Raw genomic sequence first — 24,564 nt, forward strand, 5'->3', positions numbered from 1 at the left:
CTCCTGTCCCTGTTGGCACAATGGCTAATGGCAAAGGTCTTCGTTTTGGTCCCCACCACAAAGCAGCTCAGGTCCCTGCGGAGCTTTTATATTAGGCCAATCTAGGTTGTATTGGGGAAGTTGTGACTCAGCACTTTTACAATTCCATCAGGAATGAGCCAGACAAACCCCGAGGGCCACCTACAAACAACCCTTCCCATCACCATTTTGCGTTGATGTCCCTGGGATCTTTCCCAGCCTCACGGCTGAATTGCAGCAATGCAACGTGTCACCGTTATCGAGTAGGAAATGCCGTTACAGCTGCTGTGTAAGCCTTAGACTAGGCTTAAAACTTCAGGCAAAAGCCGGAATCACTCCCTTCCACCTCGCACCATTCTCTGCCGTAATAAAATACAGGTCTGGAGATGGTGGTACATAAAAAGAGATTTTATTCAGATAATAACGGTGACATTTTTGTTGGGTGGAATTCATACATCTATTGCCGCTTTTCCAGAGAAACCACAGGAAGTACAAAAGGCAGAAGAGGGGGGGGGAGAGGAGAATTCCAAATGTGCTGAAATGCCTCTTAATTTATGCGCATTGCAAACTGTAATCCATGCTACCCTGTGTGCATTCCAAAACCTCATCCCCGAAAATGGCAAGGACTGACTTTACTTTTCCTAATGGGGAAGAAACAAAAAAACAACAACCCTAAAGATCCGAACTTAAAAGTCATTTTAAATAATGCACACTGGACATGTTAAAACTTTTTTTTATTTATTTAATTACACATAAATAAATATATACACATTTTATTATAGTTCCGTTTGGCCTCTCCTTCAAGGGCTAGTCTTGTGCTTCAGATCAATTATTAATTTATTGTTCCATTATTTAACATTAATAGCATTGTGAATGTTTCAGAACTTGGGAAGGGAGGCTGGGTTGGGCGACCTCTCTCACCTGCAGAGAAACTTGAAGTGACACTTGGCTGGAAGAGAGGGTGGCTAAGAGCAGGGATTTTGTCCCCTTTCGTGTTGGGGTGGGGGCTACCAAGATGGCTCTATCAGCACCTCCACCATGAGGCCTCACTGCACCCTCCCCCCCAAAAAAGGGTAAACAGAGTTGTACAACATTTCCCAAGATGGTATCCCTGGGATGTTTTCTTCGCCACAAAATTGTAGCAAAGGAAAGCCACGTCAAACTTTAGGAATTGTGATTTGTAAGATCGTGATGGAAAGAAGTGCTGATGGAGCCTTCTCTCTCTCTCATCTCTCTCTCTCTCTCTCTCTCTCTGTTGCAGGTGTCCGGGCCAGTTGCATGAATCAAAAAAATCCAGTACTTTTTGACTCTAAACAGACCCTGATTCTGAAAAGGCCTTCTCTAGATTCTACCTGAAGGCCTCTTCATCTCTGCTTGCTCCTTGGCAATGCTGCCTGGATAATCCCAACCTTTCTTTTCTGAGCACGGATTTTTTTTTCCCAAAGAAAGACATAAAATCATCAAAATAATTGCACATATAACCAGGCTTCCCAGTCTCTCCTATGGAAAATCCAATGTGTCAACCCGAACCACTAACTAATTTCTTCCGGTGCTGAGGTTGGCTCGGCCTCTTCTTCTTCTTCTTCTTCTTCTTCAATCTTCTCTTTTTCATCGACTCGGTTTCAAAAATGCATCCGTCACAGTTTGGAAAACCTGGCAGGAGAGAGGAGGGTTGATCAATCTCCCTCCTCCCGCCCCCGCAACACTTCCAAGGCTGTTGAAGGACCTTCCTGTCTCCCACATCCTGGAAATGAGAAGGAGCCCTCCGATGGGGAGATGCAAAGGGTCACTGCCTGCGGACGGGGTCATTTCCGATGCTTAACATCCTTTTCTGAGGTTTTGGAGTCACCAACCGAGTGGCCGTTGCCTGTGCTGTTCATGAACATTTTGTCAAGCCCTTTGAGGGACTCCACCAAGTAGTTCTGGAACGCGGTGAGAGCGGCGCAGATCGCCGGCCCTCCAAAACCATGGGTGATTAAACTGAAGTGCGTCAAGCAGCTCTGAACGCCAGGTTCCAAGATGAGGGTCGGGCGGCTGTTTCCCAGAGGGGAGCGATCTTGAGCCATCATATCAGCAAACTCTTTGCAGATTTGCCTGGAGTGAGAAAAAGGGAAATGAATGAGAATCAGAAGAGAGTTGGAAGGGACCTTGGGGGGTCCTCTAGCCCAGCCCCCTGCACAAGCAGGAGACCCTGTACCCATGGTGGCAAACCTATGGCACACGTGAGCCCTCTCTGTGGGCATGCACCCCATCGCCCCAGGCCAGCTCCGCCGTGTATGCGCACGCGCCTCCCACCGGCCAGTTGGTCTTGTCTTCAGGTCTCTGCCATACATGCATGGGGGATGGGTTGTATGCATGGGGTGGTGGGGCACATGCACTTTGGGCACTCAGTGGTGAAAAGGTTCGCCGTCACTCGGGTGGGATTTACATTTTTTAACAACCGATTCTGTGGGCATGGTTTAGTTGGTGGGCATGGCTTGGTGGTCATGTGACTGGCTGGGTGTGGCCAAGTCAACATCACTCATATCAAGGCATGCATCTCCTCGCCTGGCCTCTCATGACTGTCGTAAGTGTGAAAAAGGGCCATAAGTCACTTTTTTCAGGGCCATTGTAACTTTGAATGGTCACTCCACACAAGCAAAGGACCAGCAAAGGAGGGGGAAAAAACTCCAGAGAAGTTCCTGAGATAGGAAGTCTAGTCCTTCCAAGGACGTAATAAGGGTTAATGGAGAGACAGTTTCTGTAAGCAACACCAGAATGTTTCCTTCCTGCCTTCCTTACAGGATTAGACCAGTAATTTCTTCTAACAACCGGTTCTCCGAACTGCTTAGAATGTTAACAACTGATTCTAGCGAATAGGTGCGAACCGATAGAATCCCACCCCTGCCGTCACTGCCCTGAGACAAGTGCCGTCCAGCTTTGTTTAAAAGCAACTAGTAATGAGGCACCTACAACTTCTGAAGGAAAGCTGTTCCTGGTCACTGTTAGTAAGTTTCTCCTTAGTTCCAGGTTGCTTCTCTCCTTGAACATTCATTGTTTCTTGTCCTGCCCTCAGGTGCTTTGGAAAATAAATGATATTTAAATATATTAAATGGGATGTTTCAGGTGGGAAGAAGGGCACAGGTGATCGTGTACCCGACAAAGTTATGCTCATTTTGACACCTTGCTGATGCTCCTGCAGACCCCCCAGGTATAATTCCCTAACCTTTCCAAAGGATCTACGGGCTCTTTGCAAAGATTCTCTGTGCAGGTGGTCCTCGACTTACGACCACAACTGGGACTAGAATTTCCATTGCAACGCAGTGAGACACATCTGATTTTATCACCTTTTTGTTAAGCGAATCACTGCAACTGCTAAGTGAATCAGTGCAAATCTAGTTTCCCTCGTTGACTTTGCTTGTTAGAAGTTGGCTGGGAAGGTTGCAAATGGTGATCGTGTGACCCCAGGATGCTGCAATGGTTGCAAATGTAGGGACCGGTTGTAACTCACTTTTTTTCTGTGCTAGTGTAACTTTGAACACTTGTAAAACTAATGGTTACAGAATTGCAAAGTAACAGAATTGGAAGAGGCCTTGAAGGTCTTCTAGTCCAACCCCCCGCTTAAGGAGGAGACCCTATACCAGGAGCCTCCAACCTTGGCAACTTTAAGATTCGTAGAGAAGCTGTCGAGCGTGAACGAAAGCGTCCTAACTCCATCTTATTTGGTCTAGAGGACATCAATAACAATGATGATATCACAATTGTCCGCAACATCATCAGTGACTATCAAGCATCAACCATCTCCCCTGATGAAATACTTGACATTTCCCGCATTGGCCGAGAGCTCAAAAACAGAGACGGCTCTGTGGACCCACGCTTCTGCAGGGTCATTTGCAAAAATGAATTAAGCAAACATAAATTCATTTATACTATAAATTCACTCGCCAAAAACAACACCAACCATGAAAACCTCCAATCTCGTCCTAACCTAAACTTACAGCAACGTGCCTGCTCCCTTATACTATGCACAGAACTCAAAAATTGTCTAAACAATGGAGAGTAGGACCTGTACATTGATTACCATGCAGACTGTATCAAAAGAAAGTCACACAACCCACAACTTAGCATCCAACCCTACTTCAACCAATCCACCATCACCCAAGACTAGGAATGTACACCCCCAACTACCTCAATTCCAACTACAACTGGCCTTAAATGCAAGCTACTCAATGCAAGAAGCCTTGTAAATAAAATACCTGAATTTCTCCTCTTACTAAGTATGGCTAAATTCGACATCATATTTGTCTGTGAAATATGCCTCAACGCATCTCTCCCTGACTCCATTACCTCAGTAAGAGACTATCATGTTTACCGATCTGATCGTGAAATCCATAGAGGAGGTGGTGTTGCTGTCTTCTATAAAAGCTGGCTGAGGAACTCTGGGAGTTGAAGTCCACAAGTCTTAAAGTTGACAAGATTGGAGACCCCTGCCCTATACCATTCCAGACAAATGGGTGTCCCATCTCTTTTTAAAAACCTTCAGTGAGCCACAACTTTTGGAGGCAAGCCATTCCACAGATTAATTGTTCTCACTGTCAGGTAATTTCTCCTTGGTATTAACACATAATCCTTCCTTTTTCAATTGTTCAGTATTTGCTATATCCTTCTAATAGTAGTAGCATAATTATTGAGCAAAGATCCTCTTTCAAAGTTTGATCTTATCCTCTAACATTCACTTTAGACATGTTAAATAAAAATATGTATAACAATATTGTCCCCTATTTCTAATTTTTTCCTTTATTCTACAGCCTTTTTTAAAAAAAAAATCCTTCCTATCCATCATCTCTCATTCTCTTGGAAATTCCACTTCTTCTCTTTTTGACTTGCCTCCCATATTCCTTCCTTTTTGAATTTATATTTATCTTTATTTAGTTTTAGTTTAGTTTACTTTATTGTCATTGCACCTCGTACAATGAAATCAAATGAAATCAAACACCATCTTCAGTGCACATCATGACCATGAAAATAAACACAAACACACATACTTCACACTCCACACATTGAATTGAAAACCCCCGACACCACACCAACACTGCACTATACAGCAGAATTCAACAGAGCTGCTGCCCTGGGATAGAAGCTGTTTTTCAGCCTATTTGTGCTTGTTTTTATTATCCTGTACTGTCTGCCAAATGGTAATAGTTCAAAAAAAGGGGGTTCCCAGGATGAGATGGATCTTTGAGAATGTTTTGAACTTTCTTAAGGCAGCGGGAGCTATAAAGTTCTTCCAAAGAGGGGAGAGGGCAACCCATGATCCTCTGGGCAATGATGTTAACCCTCTGGAGTGCTGTCCTATCTTCCCCTATGCAATTGGCAAAGCATACAGAGGTGCAGTATGTTAAAATGCTCTCTGTGGTGCAGCGGTTGAAGGTCATCAGCAGTTTTCCATCCAATTGTTGTTTCCTGAGAAGTCTCAGGTAGTATAATCTTTATCTGTAGCAATACTATTTTTGTACCAAAATGAATGATAAATCAGACCCTACACTATCCATGAAATGATATTGGTGTATGTTTAAAAATAAAAAAAAACTTTACAGGGAAAAAAAAGGAAATTTCTCCTTAAGCTAAACTGGATCTCTCTTTGATAAGCTGCATCCATTACTTCTTGTCCACTTGATTGTAGTATTAGGTGGAATACCACCTATACTTTTAATGATCAGTGCAATGGAGAAGTCTGTATATTTATAATTTGCCACCTGCAACTACTCCTAACCCTTCAATGAAATATTTCCAATATTTTACAAAGGTGTTTTATAATATAAATTAAATGTAAATAAAAATAAAAAGGGGGTACAGGAAAGCATTGACTTCTGACTCTTTCCAGTACAGTACAGTGAAATAGTAACTAGATTTACAGCCTCAACTTTTTGCATTACATTTAGTTACTATATACCATTTCTACACTTACGCAATTATTCTTCAAACTGAAGTCTATATATTCCTTTCCCTCTCCCCTATTTTCCATATGAAAAAAAGCAAGAGCAATTTCCCAATGGAAACAGAACTGAATAAAACAGTTTAATTTCCACCAAATCCACTTCTCCCCATCCATCTTTTTTCCATTGTGAGAAATAATATAGCTTTCTATTAACACTTATTGGATTTTCTGCACTGCCATCATGCATAATTGCAAAAACGTGTGCATTATCCTTCAAGCTGACTTTCATGCTCGCTTGTCTTCCACCACAGGTGGGATCCTATTACTTACTTGGTTGCTAAAAGCATGTTTTTCCGGGCGTGGAGCTCGCTGGGATCCGAATGCTGGCGGCAGAGGTATTCTGCTGCTGCCTTGGCTGGGAACTCTGTTTCGCACACATAACCGAAGTCTCGAGCGAGATGAACAGCCTCCCCTGGAAAATTAGAAGGAAAATCAAGCTGGGATGGTACAGGTAGTCTCAACGTACGACCACAATTGGGGCCAGAATTTCCATTGCTAAGTGAGTTTTGCCTCATTTTACAACCTTTCTTGCCACAGTTCTTAAGTGAATCACTGCAGCTTTTAAGTTAGTAATAGGTTGTTAAATGAATCTGGCTTTTTGACTTTGCTGACTTTGACTTGGCTTGCAAGAAGGTGATTTACATGAGCCTGGGACATTGCAACCATCATAAAGACATGCCAGTTGTCAAGCATCCAAATTTGGATCCTGTGAGCATAGGGATGGTGCAAGGGTCATAAGTCACTTTTTTCAGTGCCATTGAAACAGAATAACACAGTTGGAAGGGACCTTGGAGGTCTTCTAGTCCAACCCCCTGCTCAGGCAGGAGACCCTACACATCATTTCAGACACAATGGTCAACTCTGAAGCAAACCCAGCTGAAGCCTCATAGTTGCCACGAACTTTGAAGGGGGGAAAGGGAGCGGGAAGTAAATAGACTGGCTAACGGTGAAAACATTTTCTTATGGCAACCAAGGTCATCCCAACAGGTGGCAGTTGAAGGAGGAGAAGGATGACCAAGCAGCCTACCAGCTACTTTCATTGGACAAGGTGACTGGGTGACGTCTGGGGAGGGAAATATTTGCTGTTTTAATTACCGTAGGCACTAAAACCGTGGGAACTTTTAGAGCTGGTTTTCACTAGCTGTGCCAATATGATGTATCCAATAAACATGTTCTTTGAGGAATCTACTTGACTCAGAGTTCTGCTTTTGGCGGATTGTTACTCTTCTTAAAAGCCTCCAGTGATGGAGTAACCACAACTTCTGAACGCAAGTTCCAATTCAAACAGTCACCAAATGAATGGTTGTAAGTTGGAGGACTACCTGTAGCCATTTGTTGCATTTGAACCAATTATCTGATTAGATCAACTGTACAGCATCAGCATCTTAGACTCAAGTGTGAGAGGAGTCATAAACTGCCACTACAACATCTCACTGCCTCGCCCAGCCCAGTGGGATCCAGAGGGATTGGAGACTGGGCCATCATCACCGACTGCACTAAAAGGAACTCTTGTCATAAGAACAGGAGGCATGTCAAGGTGACATGACCCAAGTCTTTGCCTGTTATGTCACGAGGCAAGCGCAAAAGGAGTGGGGAATTGACAACACAACTCACTTGGTCATTCCCTCCCCTTCTGTAAGGGTCCATCTGGCCAGAGGGACTGGGAGCCTGCAGTGGCCCAACCCACTCAGTCACAAAATAAGCTAACCAAGGTTTATACTAAGTCAGCGAATACAGCTGCTGTGGTTTTAACCAACCTGGTTAAATGCAGAAGACACATTGGTTAGACTGGACAAATATCATTTTTTTAAAAACTTTTTTAACCTGGTTTTTGGGAGGTTGTGTTAGAATTATGTTGGTTGTTTAGCTTTGTGTTTTACAATAATTGTGTATGCCGCCCAAAGCCCCAGGCATGAAATAAGCAGTTATTTAAATTATTCTGTATGTATTTATTATTAGAGTTCTATGCTTCCCATCTTGCCAAGACAACTCTAAGTGGCTAAATAAATAAATTTAATTAGATTAGAGAATCAATAAAGGCATAAGATGCTACCAGATGCCATATCATTTTTTTTTTGCCACAGACTAACATAGCTTTTGGGTCCTCATCTTGGATAAAGTGAGCTGCATAAACACAGCCCATCATTCTAAAAAGCAGAGCAAGTTGTCAAGAGTTGATGGGGTGCATCTCTTCAAATTATGTCCCGTGGGGGGAAGGGCAAGAAAAATAGGGCCACCACCACAGAGCCACCAGGACGTAGAATTGTGGGGAGAACAGGAAGGGAAGACAAGGGAGAAGATTACACAGCTATTCTTAGGATTGGAAAAGGATAATTTGGTTTTAATTTTCCATCAGCTTTCAGTGCTGTTATTGTTGTTGCCAAATTAATGCAAAAGACAATACTGTAATTGCATTGAAGCTTTTGATGCTATTATTTTTACAGTATTTATAATTCACTTCATTATTTTTGTTTTACTATATTATGCTATTTGTATGTTATGTTATTAATATTTTTTTTACTTTATATATCGAAATTTTACTTCATTTTATGATGGCATTATTTTATTATATTTGCATGTAATTATAATTATTAATATTTTTTCATTTTATTTTTATTTGGCTACTTGTACTCTACAAAGGAAAAATGTGTAGGCCGATGTGACCTTTGTCGCAAGTGTAGTAGCTATGGATTTATATATATATATATAGGTAGTCCTTGAGTTATATCCTATGCTTGTAATACTTAACAGTTGTAAAGCAGGCCAGTCAAGTGACTGACCCAATTATACCTTTTTTTTGTGGCGGTTGTTACATGAATCGTTGTGATTGTTAAGTGAGCCAATGTGACCATTGGGACTTCAATTATGGGTTGTAAGAACCTTCCAAGTAGGTCTGCTTGGAACCTCAAATAGCCACTAAGCGACTGATTATAAGTTGAGGAATACATGTGTGTGTTTGTGTAGGTACTGTATATGTATATAGTATGTGTGTGTAGGTATTTGTGTGTGGGTGTTGTATTTCCATCTCACATTTCCTTCAATTGATCCAGGTGGTATACAGTATAGATCAGTGCACAGGTGGTATTCAGCAGGTTCTGACCAGTTCTGGAGAACCAGTAACAGAAAGTTTGACTAGTTCAGAGAACCGGCAAATACCACCTCTGATTGGAGATTTTACAATATCCTTCTTTTGCCACACCCACCAAGCCACACCCACAGAACCGGTAGTAAAAAATTTTTGAATCCCACTACTGGATCAGTGGTTCTCAACCTGTGGTCTGAGGACTCCTGTGTGTTCTGACCTAGGCTTTGTCAAACTGAATAAAACACAAGCTGATTTTAAAAATAAAACTATTTTAATGCAACGCTGGGAATTACTTGCATTCCCAGCCAAAACTCATTATACACAGTTCCTCCAGATAAGAACACGCTTTTCAGTGCTGCAGAATGCTGCCAAGAAACAGAGGTCCAATTAAGGCTAACATCAACCAACCCCAAACCCTAGAAAAAAACCCGACCAGAGTACGGAGCTTCAAGAAGGACTCAGAGATTACTGAACTGCTTTGCTTCCTGCAAAGCTCTTCGTCATTGAGGTCTGACTTTTATCCCTGATGGGAGGGGCAATCACCTCCTAGCCCTACTCCCGAGTCGCCCCTTTTGTTTCAGCTGCTCTCGCCTTCTAGCAGCTCTGGGCACACGCGCAACTGGGAACAGGCTCCCTGGGGTCCTTTGCCTTCACTGCTTCCAGACTCCGAAGGCAACACCCCACTCTCAGATGGTCCTGGCCCCATCCCTGCATCGGATGCAGGACCCTCGTCCAAGTCCTCGACAGACTCCCTGACTGGTCCCCATTCTTCCTCACTGTCCAATATCTCTGCAATCCACACTGGCTGCCGGCAAACCACAACACTGGGTGGCCCCGATGTCATTACAGAGGGTCCACGAAGACTTGAAAAAAAATGTTATGATTTAAATCTTGAGTTAGGTCTTGGGGTCCATGGCCAGAAAAGGTATTTAGGGAGGTCATCCGTGGTGAAGAACAGGTTGAGAATCACTGGCATGGAGTATTCCCACTTCCACTTTATCCCTTACAACAGCCTTGTGAGGTAGGCTGGACTGAGTAAAGTGATGTCTCCAAGGGGCCTTTCCTGGTGTGGTTGGACCTGAACTGATCTCCCCCAGATCTCTGGCTGCCCTCTGACATCGGCTGCCTTTCTTCTGAGATTGACAGGCATCAGCCCGTATAACCATAAGCGCTGGGACCTTGTAGGATTTGATAGTCGATTCTGCTCAGAAGGACTGACGGAGAGGCCCAGGCCTCGCACCGAGAGGTAGACAGCGAGGCCAGCAAGTAGGTTAACACATTATAGGATGGATGGCTTAACCCGCACAGCAGGGGGAAGAGGGAAGATGAATTAACTCTGTCTGTGTAACCTGAGTTCGAGAGCTGGGTGTGATCGATTGCCCATCCGCTCCGATTACTTCCACAGCCATGCCTGAAGCTGGATCAATTTTCACCAAGGCAGGGGCATTTCCACAGAATGATGGATCTCCCTTCCTGACTGCAGTTGCCCCAAGGAGATCGGGAGCTTTGCTGTGCAGAAAATGTCCTCTGCCTTTTTTCTTACTGGATTGCAAAGACTTCGTCTGAAAATGGGAATTTGGGGGAAATTTTCCTGGATCCTGCCCTCTGAGGTGCCCTGTGGGAACGCCCAGTGTTTCATTCCACCATGGTCTCTGTGTTATCAAATGATCAATTAGACTTGCAGGTTCATCAAAGAAGTGAATTGGAGGCAGCTTTGAATCCAACTCATTTCTCAGTTGCAGGGATCCAAATTCTCAACACACTCTCCAGCTTTCCTTCGGACCCTTATGACAAGCAAATCTTCTCGGGGCATTTAAATAAGTTTTATCTGTTTTATGAGCTTGTTCAGTTCAGTTTTTATTCTTCTTTATTTAATCTAGACTTTTGGGAAGGGCGAGTCGGGGTGGGGGGGGAGATTGTTAACACTTAACAGGAAGGCAAACAGGCCAGGCTGCTTTTCCCCAAAAGAAGGCCATTCCATGAACCGAAGATTTGGCGGTGCTTCAAATCTAGCAAAGCCTTTCTGAAACGCCAAACCAACGAACAAAAGCCGATGGAGATTCTCAGTCATCCAGATCGTGGCTGTCCCCAAAGTGCTTTTTCTTCAAGAGACAATAGGGAATTTTTTTTTTTTTCCCTTGGAAGACATTTCACTTCTCATCCAAGAAACTTCTTCTTCTTTTTTGGGACAAACAAACAAAAGGAAACAAGAGGAAATGTTGGGCCAAAACCGGAGACCCTGGTTTTGCATGCTGGGATGTTTAAGCAGCAATGTAAAATTGTGATCTCATCTATTTCAACGTCCTTCATTGGAAAAGCCCGGACAGCAAATAGGAGACCTTTATGATGCCAACCCCCTGGAAGGCCTGGAAGTGCTAAATAGGGGTGAAAATCCTCCAGGCCACCCACCCACCCTCAATGCCCTTTCCTAGACTTCATTTATCCTGAAGAGCCCTGCAAATGGAGGGCTGCCGTTGAAGAAGCCCTCAAAGGAAGGGCCATGCTTTGTGGGGTCGGACTTATTGTCCTTGGGCAAACAAGCTATCATCTGTCATTTACCCTGACCCCCCCCCAATCAGCAGTCAATGACAGCTCCCAGCTGTCTGGGCTGAGCCCGAATCGCTTGTTTCCCTGCCCTCCTCCTCCTCCTCCTCCTCCTCCATCTCCTCCTCTTCTCATGGAAATAAACCATTCAGGAGCATCCAGTCCCAAAGCTGCCTTTACGAACAACCTCAGCCTCCCGCAACACCCCGTTTCATCTGCTGCCAACAAAGCCAAGGGGCTTCCTTCTGTCCTTCGCCAGCAGCTGCCTTGCCATCACAATAGACCGCAGAACGGAGACCATCCCCAGCGCAAGGAGGGCCTTTCTGCCCATCGTGACGTTTCGCCTCGAAGCCATCCAGGTGACCAACTCCTCTGATGGGCAGTTGGTGACAGGGCAGTCCTGCAGCCTTTTCTTTCCCCCTCACCGGTTCTCCCTCAATCCGGTCAAATCGCCTTCGCCTTCCAAGAAGAAAACCTTGGTGAAAATTGTCCCAGGGAAGGAAGCAGCATGAGGCTCTTGTACGCACAGGCGGTCCTCGGTTTGCAAACCGTTCATTTCGTGACCGTTCACGGTTACAACGGCACTGGAAAAAAAACCTGACTTAGGGACCGCTTTTCACACTTAGGACCGCTGCAGCATCCCCTGGTCAAAATTCAGATGCTTGGCAACCGGCTCGTCTTTATGACGGTCGCGGTGGGATCCCCTTTAGTGACCTTCTGGCAAGCAAAAGTCCATGGGGAGGTCAGATTCACTTAGCAACTGCAGAGATTTACTTAACAACCGTGGCAAGAAAGGTTGTATAATGGGGCAAAACTCACTTAGCGACATCAATTTGAGGCTCAGTTGTGGGGTTGCAAGTCACGGACTGCCTGTATTTCAAGAGAAATATCACTTTCACTGCATCATCCTCTGTCCAACCCCTTTCCTCCTCCTCCTCCTCCTCCTCCTCCTCCTCCTCCTCCTCCTCCTCCAGGCTTTTCATTGCTCCAAGTATTTGTTGCTGTTCAAGTCTAGGGAAAGCCACCTGGGGCGTCACGCTCCGGTTGCAAAGTGTAGGCAGCCAGAGAGGCTTCCTTGATGGAAAGCAGCACTCTCCAAAACAATTCCCTTCAGAAGTTGTGGGGGCTTCCATCACAGGAGGCTTCCAAGAAGACATTGGACTGCCAGTCATCCAGTGGTGGGATTCAAATTTTTTTTACTACCGGTTCGGTGGGCATGGCTTGGTGGGCGTGACCGGGGGAAGGATACTGCAAAATCCCCATTCTCTCCCCACCCCACTAACCTGCTTTCCTGCTCTGTTCTCCTGTGCAACAAAAGAAGACCCAGCCGATCAGCTGGGACTCAATGGGAGGCAGAGAATAGATGGGGGCGGGGCCAGTCAGAGGTGGGATTCCAAACTACTCACAATTTCTGCTACCGGTTCTCCAGAACTGCTCAGAACCTGCTGAATGCCACCTCTGCATTTGTCAGAAATGATGTAGGGTCTCCTGCTTGGGGGGGTTGGACTAGATGACCTACAAGGGTCCCTTCCAACTCTGTTAATTTAATCTAACTGCAATGATCAGACCTTACCACTTGACTTGCAGTCAGAATTTCTATTATTAAGCAAGGCAGTTGTTTAAATGAACCTCATCCAATTTTTCTCTGTGTCAGTTATTAAGCGAATCACTACATTTGTTAAATGAATCAAGCAGTCGTTAAGCACATCTGGCTTCCCCCATTGACTTTGCCTGGTGGAAGCTGGCTAGGAAGGTTGTAAAAGCTTATCACGTGACCTAGGGATGCTGCAAACAACATAAACACACGCCGGTTGCCAAGCGCCCAAATGTTGATCATGTGACTGTGGGGATGCTGTGATAGTCATCAGTGATGGGACTGGTTATAAATCCTCTCACACTCCCATTGTAATCTCCAATGGCCACTAAGTGAATGGTTGTAAGTTGAGGACTGCCTATACTAGCTAATCAGCGCAAACAACACTACCAAGAGAAATTTGGAAGAACTCTTCAAGCTTCCCACAAACAAAGTAGAAAGCCAGAGGCACAGAAAAGATTGACAGACTTGGAAGGGACCTTGGAGATCTACTAGTCCAACCCTCTGCTCAAGCAGGAAACCCTAAAGCAGGGGTCCCCAACTACCGGGCCCCGAACCGGGACCGGTCCGTGGATCATTTTCTACTGCGCCACAAAGAATGAAAGTAGGGCCTACTTTGCTTGGGCGCCGCCATCTTGTTTCGATGGCGCTTGAGAAAGTGCTTCTGGGTGAGCTTGTCGGTCGTCGGTTGGAAAGCGGTGTTTGGGTTCTGAAGGAATCCTCGCGCCTTAGTTTCATCGAAGGGGGGGAGCGGCTTCGAATAAAGAGCCGTCCCAATGGCGGTGGATTCTCGCGTTACTCAGGAGGAGATTAAGAAAGAGCCTGAAAAGCCCATCGACCGCGAGAAGGTACAAAGGAGGAGTTGAAGGTGGCGGGGAGAAGCGGGGGACGGCTGGCTGGCCGGTCACTCGGCTCGCCTTGCCTTGGTTGTGTGTGCTGATGCCGATACCGGTCCGTGGATCATTTTGTACTGGGCTGTGGTACAAAAAGGGTTGGGGACCACTGCCCTAAAGCATTTCAGACAATGGTTGTCCAATCTCTTCTTAAAAACCTCCAGTGATGGAGCACCCGCCCCTTCCACTGATTAATTGTTCTCACTGTCAGGAAATTTCCCTTTAATTCTAGGTTGCTTCTCTCCTTGATAAATTTCCATCCATGGCTTCTTGTCCTGCCTTCAGGTGCTTTGGAGAACAGCTTGACCATCTCTTCTTTGTGGCAGCCCGTTAGATATTTGGACGACCATTATCATGTCACCTCTAGTCCTTCTTTTCATTAAACTAGACATACACCTTTTCCATGAATATTAAGGTCAAAGATATTCCTTTTTCACAGTCTGTTTGAGCTGTTTAATCACAATGATTTCCTGATACTCTATTTCCTGATACAGGCTGTCCTCTGAAGTCCATTTCTCTTCATGGCAATACCAAGGTGTGCAGGAGTAGACAGGTCCAGACTGCAGTGGTTTTGCATTGAGATGTCCACTAGAGGTCTTTGATATCCTTGCTTTCCCCTCTGTTCTCCTTATGCTCTGGAACAGGTGTCGGCCACCTTTTGGACCTCAGGGACCACCAAACTCATAATTTTAAATCCCGCGGACCAGAGACCCTGGGAAAATCCCCCCAAAAGTCTGCAGGAAAATTCCCCACCCCATTTTCCTACCAATTGATCATTCTTTATTTGGGATTGCAGGATACCGTCTCCAGCTCCGTTCTCAGGGGGAGAGAGAGAGAGAGACTTTTGGTTTCATGCAAGGAAAGCAGCAGAAGCAGAAGAAGTCTTTCTTTCTCTCCCCCAAATTCTGCCAGAAATGAGTCTTTGTCTGTGCAGCCCCTTGGAGCAGGGGGCCTTGCAGGGTCCCAAAGACTCATTTCTGGCGGAGTTTGGGGGAGAGAAAGGAGCCAAAAGCAGAAGAAAAAAGAAGCGGAAAGAAGCAGCCCGGGGGTCAGGCGAGGCACATGGGGTGAGTGGGGCAAATTCCCCCCTCCTCCCTTTCCCCCCTCCCCTCACTACCCCGTGTTGTTCGCAATGCAAGTGACGCAAACCTTGTGTTCCCACGGGCCATGTGGGCAGCGCAGCCTTGTGTTCCCGCGCAGCCTGGATTAATTGTTTCGGGGGCGACATTTCTCTGTGGACCACCAAAATTTTCTCAACGAGCACCAGTGGTCCCCAGCTCATTGGTTGGCAACCACTGCTCTGGACTGTAATTCTTACAGTTGATTTTCAGTGCCCCTACAAGCCCGAGGCTAATGGGAATGAAAGTCCAAAACTTCTGGAGACCACCAAATTGCCTGTCCCTGTGATTAATGATTTTGGGTTAAGATGTGTGAAGGACTCTGCTCTATATCAACACTGCTAATTGCATCCATCTCTGAGAACTTGCCTCTGTAACATGTTGCGTTCTTAGGGGACACTGTTATACATGCTCTGCATTGGTGGCACCTGCAGTGGTAGGGCAACAAGACAATGATTGCTCTCGGGTGAGTGTTTGTATTGCGTGCATGTTTTATTTGGGGGAAATAATGCAAATTCTGCCTCATGGGTTGCAGTTTTCCTGTTATTTCCTCACAAAGCCCAGTAGAAATTATGCCTCCGTTTCATCAATGTTTGGCTGTCAGATCGTGGGAAATAAACAACCAGCAGGCAGTAGGCTATAGATGGCTCACTCTTGCGTTAAGGAGATGATGATGGCTCAACCCCAAAATAAGCATCAAACTTTGAATTGAACTGAAATAATCTCCTTTTTTAATCCTCTATCCAGGGTTGTCTGTGGAATGCAGTCCAAAAAGACAAGATGTTTTAAATCACCACACAACCCCAAAAGAACACCTTGCCAGGCCAAACACGAATAACCTTACCTTCCACCAGGGAGGTTAACAAGGTGACATTTGCTGCTTTGCGCCTTCCAGCTGGTAGATTTAACCCTATCTTCTCCAACCTTTCTCTTAAACATCTTCCACCATTTTTAGATTTTGCCCTAAAACGGGAAAGTAGAAAAATGAAACAATCTGAATGGGATTTAAAAACAAACAAACAAACTAAGGAACCCTTAATTTCCAAAATCTGATCTCCAACAATTCTAGGAAAAGTCATAGGACTATTTGTAAATTTTGCAATTAAAATATAGTAGGGATCCATGGTAACAACTTCTTATATGCATCAAAATTAATATAAAAAACACATACAAATGGTCCTTGCTTAACTTCTCCCTTAGCAACCATTCAAAATTACACCAAACCACCGGAGGGCTACTTATTCTGTGGACTTACTAATGACTGTGGACTTACTAATGACCCCGACCCTGTGGTCATGTGATCACATTTTTGGCACTTGGTAATCAGCTCTCATATACACCTTTTGCCAATGTCACATGGTCATGTGACTGCAATTTTTGGTACTTCTTGCCAATTTCTGGTGTTTATTTCCAGTTTCCAGCAAAAAAAATGCCTACCGAGTCAAATGAATCCATTTGACAATTCTGACCTTGACTAAATGACTGCGGAGTTCACTTAATGACCATGATGTTTGCTTAATGACCACTGCAAAAAAGGTTTTACAATCAAGCATGGTCATATGATTCAGTGACAGATGCCACAACTTGTGACTGTAATTCCGGGTTCAATTACGGTTGTAAGTCTAGGACTACCCATATAGTTGTTTGTAAACCTGGGGTCAATTTGTTCTGGGTAAGATTTTACCAAAGGTACTTTGGCTGACCAGCTCTCTTATTTATTCTTTCATTACTTTTTTATTCAGTTCATATGGCGCCCATCTGAAATTCACGACTATAAAAAACAGATCCAGTTTAACAGACTAAACAAACGGATGGTGTGAATTCCTACCGCCGAAGGACACCACCAAGGAGAGAAGCGTTGAGGCATTCTGGGGGCGAGAGCCTCCTCTGAACTTCGCCGACTGTCACTTTGTACTTGGAGGTGGAGCTGAGGAGGGACAATCGCCCAGGAACAGAGCAGAAGACTTCGTTTGGATTGGTCACCCCTCCTATCAGGGTGTCCTTGTTCATGGTCAGGGAAGAGATGGTGGTCCCGTTGGCCTTCGAAGGGATGGGCACTAGAAGATCAGAACAAACGAGGGAATGAAGGAGCTACAAAGAAGCATGGGTTGACTTAGGATTAAGCAGCCATTCTGTAATAACACAGCCGGGGAATAAGAATCCTAAACAGGGCACTAGACCAGATTTAATGAGAACAATTCTTCAGCAAAATCATTCCAATCCATCAAAGTTTTTGTCAGTAGTCTTTAAGATGTTCAGAGTCTCACCTTTGTTTAATGTTGAAAAAAGAACATGGGAAAGACGAGTGCTAACTAGTAAGAGCAAAGACAAAGAGTAATACCTTTTCAGCATAAAATAAACTTCTAAAAGAGATTGTCCAAAGCTGAGAAAGGAGACACATATGGCAGAGAAGTCATGTCTAATATAAGATCATTTCCTCTAGTAACAAATTCTATTAGTGTTATAGCAGAATGAGTGGATTTTTGGGGAACATATTCCAATAATACTTATCAATCCCAACTAACTCATTTGCTGTTTACCAATTTCTGAGAGTTGGAACAATATTAATCCTCCAGTTGTGGATGGATTGTAATTCTCATGAGCTTATCATTGTCTGGTGTGGTCAACAGGGGTATCCACAGGTGTGGCACTTGTGGCTACCATCTTGACTTTTTTTAGCATGGCCTGTGGACATCCCTGGAACTGAAGGAGATTGACATCCTAGAACAAACTTCAATTAATGCTGTTTCTCATCTTTAACCTACATAGATGGACATGCCAGTGTGGGCGAAATGCACCACTCCTATGTTCTGGTGGCTCGTATGGGAGTTAAATGACATGGATGTAATTTACATCAAGGTAGGATTTGGGGACAAAAGTCCAGGGTCTCTAAGAAGAATGATCTGGTGCAGAGGAGGGCAACTATGGTGGCTTTATGACCTATGGACTTCAACTCCCAAAATTCCTGAGCCAAAATGGAGTTGAAGTTGAAGGCCAAAGGTCATAAAGGGGCCCTAGTTGCCCACCCTGACTTGCAGGGTCTTCCAATATGGCAGGTCACCTTGTTACTATTTGTAAGAAAGTAAAACAATATACAGCTAATCCTCAACTTGCAATCACAATTGATTTCCAAACTTATGTCATTAAGCAATAGCATAGAATTCTTTATTGGCCAAGTGTGATTGGACACACAAGGAATTTGTCTTGGTGCAAATGCTCTCAGTATACAATAAAAGAAAAGATACATCGCCAAGAGTCAAGAATCATCAGGTACAACACTTAATAGGGTACAATAAGCAATCAAATCATACTAGGAAACAATCAATATAAATGGTAAGGATACAAGTGACAAAGTTATAGTCATACAGTCACAAGTGGGAGGGGATGGGTGATAAGGAGTGATGAGAAGATTAAGAGTAATAGTAGTGCAGACTTTGTAATAGTTGAACAGTGTTGAGGGAATCAATATAGTCATTATGTGAGTTGTACCTGATTTTATGACTGTTTTACCGTGGCTGTTTAGAAATCCCAATCATTATGTGAATCCAGTCCCCGCTCCCCCCTGCTGTAACTTTGCAGAGACCAGTTGGGAAGGACACAAATCTGCAAAGCCTACAAGTGACCTTTTTCAGCACCGTCTAACTTTGAATAGTTGCTAAACAATTGGTCGTAAGTTAAGGGCGACCTGTACATTACTGTACACTGAACAACGGTCTCATAAAACAAACTGAGAATATGAAATTTCTTAACCACATAGGACGTGTATGTAGGGAGCGGAAGCTTCTTATCCTTACTTTGTGAAGCAACAACGGCAGTTACAAAACTGAGTGGAGAGGAAGTGGAGAAATGTCTGGAATATGTTGGTGTGAACCAGAAGGATGAGAATAGCAATTAGATCGCTCAACTTCCACACCTGCCAAGGCACCACAGGCAATGAAGTCAGTTCACTCAAATTGCCAAGCTAATTCCTGAATATGGATGGCTTGACTTAATCTGAACAGATCTCGTTTGGACTACAGGAACTCAACCATCCCCACTGGCATCCATGGTAGCAACTTAGTACAAGCGTTGGACTCGGTCAAGGGAAGCCCAGGATCCAATTGCGCACTTTGGGCCAAGGCCACCCCAATGTATCTCACGGGGCTTATGTGGGATGAAATGATGGGCAGCCTGCATAGGCTTCTTTGAAAAGAAAAATACAATATACACAACAAATGAATAAGTCCAAGGGATTCTTATTATTTAGTTCCTGGCCAAAGCTCTTTAAGAACCATCAAAAAAACACCAAAGAACAATCTCACCAACACTAGTATATAAAAATAAGAGCAAATCCCACTCCCTTCTAGCTCTGATGATATTACCTAGTTTGGTAATTAAAAATCTGCAAGAAAACCACAAACTCAGAGAGCGCTAAGGACCCCATAGCACTCTTCAAAACTTTTTGCTATGCTATTAAACTTTGGAACATCCAGTTCTACAAATCCTCTCTTTTGGTTAAAAAAAAAAACAGAGAAAAGAGAAAACTTCCTCGCTTGTAAAATTTGTTTTGACAAGATCAGGAACAAAAATTGTTTTCCTCTGCATCAGTGTTTCTCAAACTTGCCAAGTTGTCTTCAACTTCCACAGTTCCCTAGCCAGCATGAGAAATTCTGGGAGTTGAAACCCACTCATTTTAAGTGGCCAAGTTTGAGGATCACAGCTCTACTATGTCATATATGGTACGTGATGCCTGGGAACGTACAATCAGTTGTACAAAAACAACTTACATAACTTAGCGTTCTTACACAGCAAAGGATAGATGTCTGATTAAGTGGTGTGACCCATTTTGCAGCCAATAAAATGCATCATTGTGAATTCATAAACACGTCATGAATAGTGAAGTATGAATTAAGAATTTAGACAGTGCCCACGTCACGTGGCTTGACAACCAGGATTGATTATATGAATGGTAGAGAAGGTTTCCAAAGCAACCCCCATTTTGTGGGGGGGGGGAGGGGGAATCAGAACTAATATTTCCACATTGGCTCAGACTAGAATGAAGAAATTTGACAGCTATGGTTTGCCTCCCTTTCTAATTTTTCGTTCTAAGCTCATTGCATCCTCTTTCAGTTTGTTTTTTTAAAGCAAGCACTACAGACAATCCTCAACTTATAACCATTCACTTGGTCACCGTTCAAAGTTACGATAGCACTTTAAAAAGTGACATGCAACTGTCACAGCACCTCCACAATTACATGATCAAAATTCAGGCGCTTGGCAACTAGCATGTATTTACAATGGTTGCAGCATGCTAGGATCATGTGATTGTCACTTGTGACCTTCCCCGCTGGCTTAAGCCTCACTGAACTGCAGTGATTCACTTAACAACCATGGCAAAAAGGTCATAAAATTGGGTGTGATTCACTTAACAACCACCTTGCTTAGGAACCAACATTCTTGCTTCAGTTGTAGGATTGAGGATTAGATCATTGTTAGGTCATTCTATGCACATTTCTTTTAACATTCCCATTTGGTTTGCAATTTTGCCTAATATACAGTTTTTGCCAAACATAATAATAATAATGCCATAGAGTCATACACTTTTGTACATAGTTTTCAGGTGAATTTGGGCAGATATTTCCCTGGTATGTTTTTTTTTTTAATTGACAAGCTGCACTAAAAAAATCTTGTAATGCTTTTTGTTTGTTTCACGATTTTTAAAAGATCCATTAAAGTAACACCAACCTCATTTGTCATTTACAACTTCAATAAAATGCAATATTTTAATAATTCAATTTATCTTAACACATGCATATTTCCTTGATGTATAGATCCTGATGCTTTGCACATTTATAAATATGAATTTTCCCCTTCTTTAAACTGGATGAAGACCCGACTCTTGGTTTCAATTACAACCTAATTCTTTAATCAATTGGGGTGTTTAAGATTTTAATAGCTACTTTGGCTACTGGTTTATTGCTTGTTCTTTCAGTTACTATGAGCCCAGTTCAAATTGGGTTTATATGCAGTCCAGATTACAACAATACCATATTATATTTGTAACTGATATAATTCTTTCAATTCACAGCGGATAGAATCCAGCAGCCAGCAGTTTTTTGAAAGCTGGGGAAACTTTTGCTATGGCATTTTTGGTAGTTTCTGAAACAGGTGTTGATTTATGAATCTGCCCCATGTTTTAAATATATTCTGAATAGACATGTTTTGAATTATCTGTGAACACATGTGGTTAATAATAGTATGTCTCCTTCTGGATTAAATCTATGCCTTGGCATATGTCAAGAATGTTCTCTTTTGACTTTTGATTTTAATAGTTCTTGCTGAAACTATCAGGAATCCTAAAATTATTAAAAAGCTCATAATGGTGGGTCATAACATAGGACACTTCATTTCAGATCTCTAATTAATCACTGTGGAAAAAATGAAATATTATCAGTATTATTAAGCAGGATATTGGGTTAGATTGCAATGACTGTTACAACTGTTAATTGATAAAATATTTATGATCTGTCTCACAAATAACCTGTATCAGCATAACTAACCAGTCTTCTCTTCCCTTCTCCCCTTTTTGCCAATTTAAATTCTACATCAGAGTCGACAATCCATGCCTCTGATGAAGTGAACCTGTATCTTTTAATAAGATTTTGTTAGTCTGAAAAGCTGTTGCCAAATTCCTTCAGATCTATAACAGGAAAAGCAAATGATAACATTCTTTTATATGTGAATGGTATGTTGTGTTTTATAGAGATTTATGTTTATGCTTCGTTTACCTGGAAATAGTTTTCTATAAACTCTCACAAGTGGTAAATTTGACCACGTATTATATAGGGACACAACAGAAAGTAGATAAACAAGATGATTAAAATGTCCCAAAGGTGCTTTTTCCAGAGGTAACTGGACTTTCTGGTTTTTCTTTGAAAGAGTTTCACTTCTCATCCAAGAAGCTTCTTGGATGAGAAGTGAAATGTCTTCAAAGAAAAACCAGAAAGTCCAGTTGCCTCTGGAAAAAGCACCTTTGGGATAACTATGACCTGGATGACTGAGAATCTCCACAGACATTAGGCTGATTAAAAAAAATTAGTCAACTAATGTAGTAAAATTTAGTTAGTGATTTGACCTTTAGGTTGGATTGTGATGCTTCATTTACCTGGGTATAGATGCCTAAAAATTCTCACAACTGGCAAATTTCACAATGTATTAAATAAGGATGCAACGGAAACAAGAAAAAGTTGATTAAAATTATCTTAGTCAAATAATTCAGTTAGCGATTTGAGGTTTAGGTTGTGTTTTGAAGCTTTGGTTAGCTGAGTATAGATTCCTAGAAACTGCCACAAATGGAAATTTGGCAATATATTAAATAGACGCACAATGGACAGAAAATAAACAATAGTTGGTAAAGCCGTATCAGGATTAGGGTTAATTGGACTTTTGATAATCTCATTATTTTGGATCAACTTTGTCCTGATAGAGCTGTTTTAAAATGTTTGTAGAACTTAGAACTGATTTTGATTTCTCTGAGAATTCTTCTTGTTATATTAGTAAAGTCCCTTTTATTCAGATTGTTTTGCTTTGATCTCATTCTGAAATCCCCTGGCTTTTTGATGGTTCCTAAAGCAGTGGGTTTTTTTCTTAAGAAGTTGGAGGAAGTTATGGGATTGATATGAACTCTTTCCCTAAAGAGCCTTTGGAATAACAACATTCTGTTTTTATTAAAGCAGTAGAAGGTTGCTTTAAAGAATAGGAAAGTAATTTCCTTTTATCTTAAGGGAGGTTAACACAGCAGAAAAATCTGTTCACATATTCTGGATATCCAAGGGAATGTTTAATAAGGGTTATTGCTTATTGGAGATGCAATTCAGGAATTGAAATATTAATTCACATGGTCTGGACTTATTTTTGTATACCACATTCAGGGTTGAAATGTATAGGATTATAAATATTGATGTAGTCTCATTGTGTTCCTTTTCCATTGTTTATTTTATGGTACCATTATTTTACTCCTGTTTACACTCCTTTCATTTTCTTCCTTTTTATTATTGTAACAGATAGAGTAGCTCCGCAGAGAGTTGGTGGCAAATAAAACAACAAAATAATGATGATGATTTTTAGATCAATTGTACATAAAGGGAACCGGTATTTTGTGGGCTAGATTCCCTGTATCTAAATTTCAGATATTGTGATTGTTTTGTGCACAGGTATGGTTAAAATAATTATTATTCAAAATTGGAAGGACAAATCTACACACTGATTTGCAGCCGCAACATACATACAGTCGGTCAAAATTTGAATTGACCGAAGAGCCCAGGAAAGGATCAAATTTTTGGAGTTATTTTGTTTTTGAGATAGTCTTTTTCTTTGCTCTCCTAATTATAACATCATGTTTCATTAACTGTAGTGTGCAATTCCCCTCCCCCCCCCCGCTAAATGGTTTGATGCTATAAAAAGATGTTTTTTAAAAAGAGTTTAAAACTACAGGTAGTTCTCAACTTACAACTATTCATTTAGTGACCTTCAAAATTACAGCGGCACTGAAAAAATGTGACTTACAAACTGATCCAGCTTTCCCATGGTCACATTCAGTGGTGGGATTCAAAATTTTTTACTCCCAGTTCTGTGGGCGTGGCAGGGGAAGGATATACTGCAAAATCTCCATTCCCTCCCCACCCCACTAACCTGCTTTCCAGCTCCGTTCTCCTGTGCAGGGCAACCAAAGGAGACCCAGCCGATCAGCTGGGATTCGATGGAAGGCAGAGAATAGATGGGGGCGGGGCCAGTCAGAGGTGGGATTTGCCGGTTCTCCAAACTACTCAAAATTTCCGCTATTGGTTCTCCAGAACTGTCAGAACCTGCTGAATGCCACCTCTGGATAATCACCTCACGTTGATCAAATTTGGTTGCTTGGCATCTGGCATGTATTTCCAAGGGTTGCAGCATCCTGGGGTCCTGTGGTGGCCATTTGTGACCTTCTCATCCAACTTCTGGCAAGTGAAATCACCTGGGAAAGCCAGATTTACTCCAAGACCACATGATTTACTTAACTGTAGTGATTTCCACAAAAACCATGGTCTCCATTTACCGTCGTGAGCTGAGGACTACCTGTATATTAAAAATGTAGATTCCCAATGTGTACTCAGCTTTTAGAATTGCTTATTCCTTTTCATGCACAGAAATATTTAAAAATGGATTCTTTTTAGATGCTTCTTTTTGAGGGAGCATTTAAAGTGGAACATTGTTGGTTAGGTGTGGGGTAGAATCCTTTTTAGCAAAGTATGAAAAATATGGTACTTTCTTAGCCAGAGCCTGGGTACTAGACTAACACAATGTACTTTTGGCCTCTG

The 24,564-nt window shown here is 42.7% G+C and overlaps 1 protein-coding gene across 1 annotated transcript in view; it reads right to left on the reverse strand.

Annotated features, from left to right (window-relative positions):
* Positions 1-411: 411 nt before the first annotated feature.
* The window catches only part of TFAP2E (transcription factor AP-2 epsilon), a 75,611-nt gene continuing 51,458 nt past the window's right edge, over positions 412-24,564 (reverse strand). Inside the window, exons 4-7 of the mRNA XM_026702648.2 lie at positions 17,058-17,286; positions 16,074-16,192; positions 6,266-6,407; positions 412-2,112 (exon numbers count right to left, since the gene is read on the reverse strand). Of these exons, the coding sequence (XP_026558433.1) occupies positions 1,824-2,112; positions 6,266-6,407; positions 16,074-16,192; positions 17,058-17,286 (779 nt within the window). The 3' untranslated portion in view covers positions 412-1,823. The remainder of the gene's footprint in view (positions 2,113-6,265; positions 6,408-16,073; positions 16,193-17,057; positions 17,287-24,564) is intronic.

The sequence above is a fragment of the Pseudonaja textilis genome, chromosome 10, assembly GCF_049901715.1.
Source record: "Pseudonaja textilis isolate UNSWEBS1 chromosome 10, rPseTex1.2, whole genome shotgun sequence".
NCBI lineage: Eukaryota > Metazoa > Chordata > Lepidosauria > Squamata > Elapidae > Pseudonaja > Pseudonaja textilis.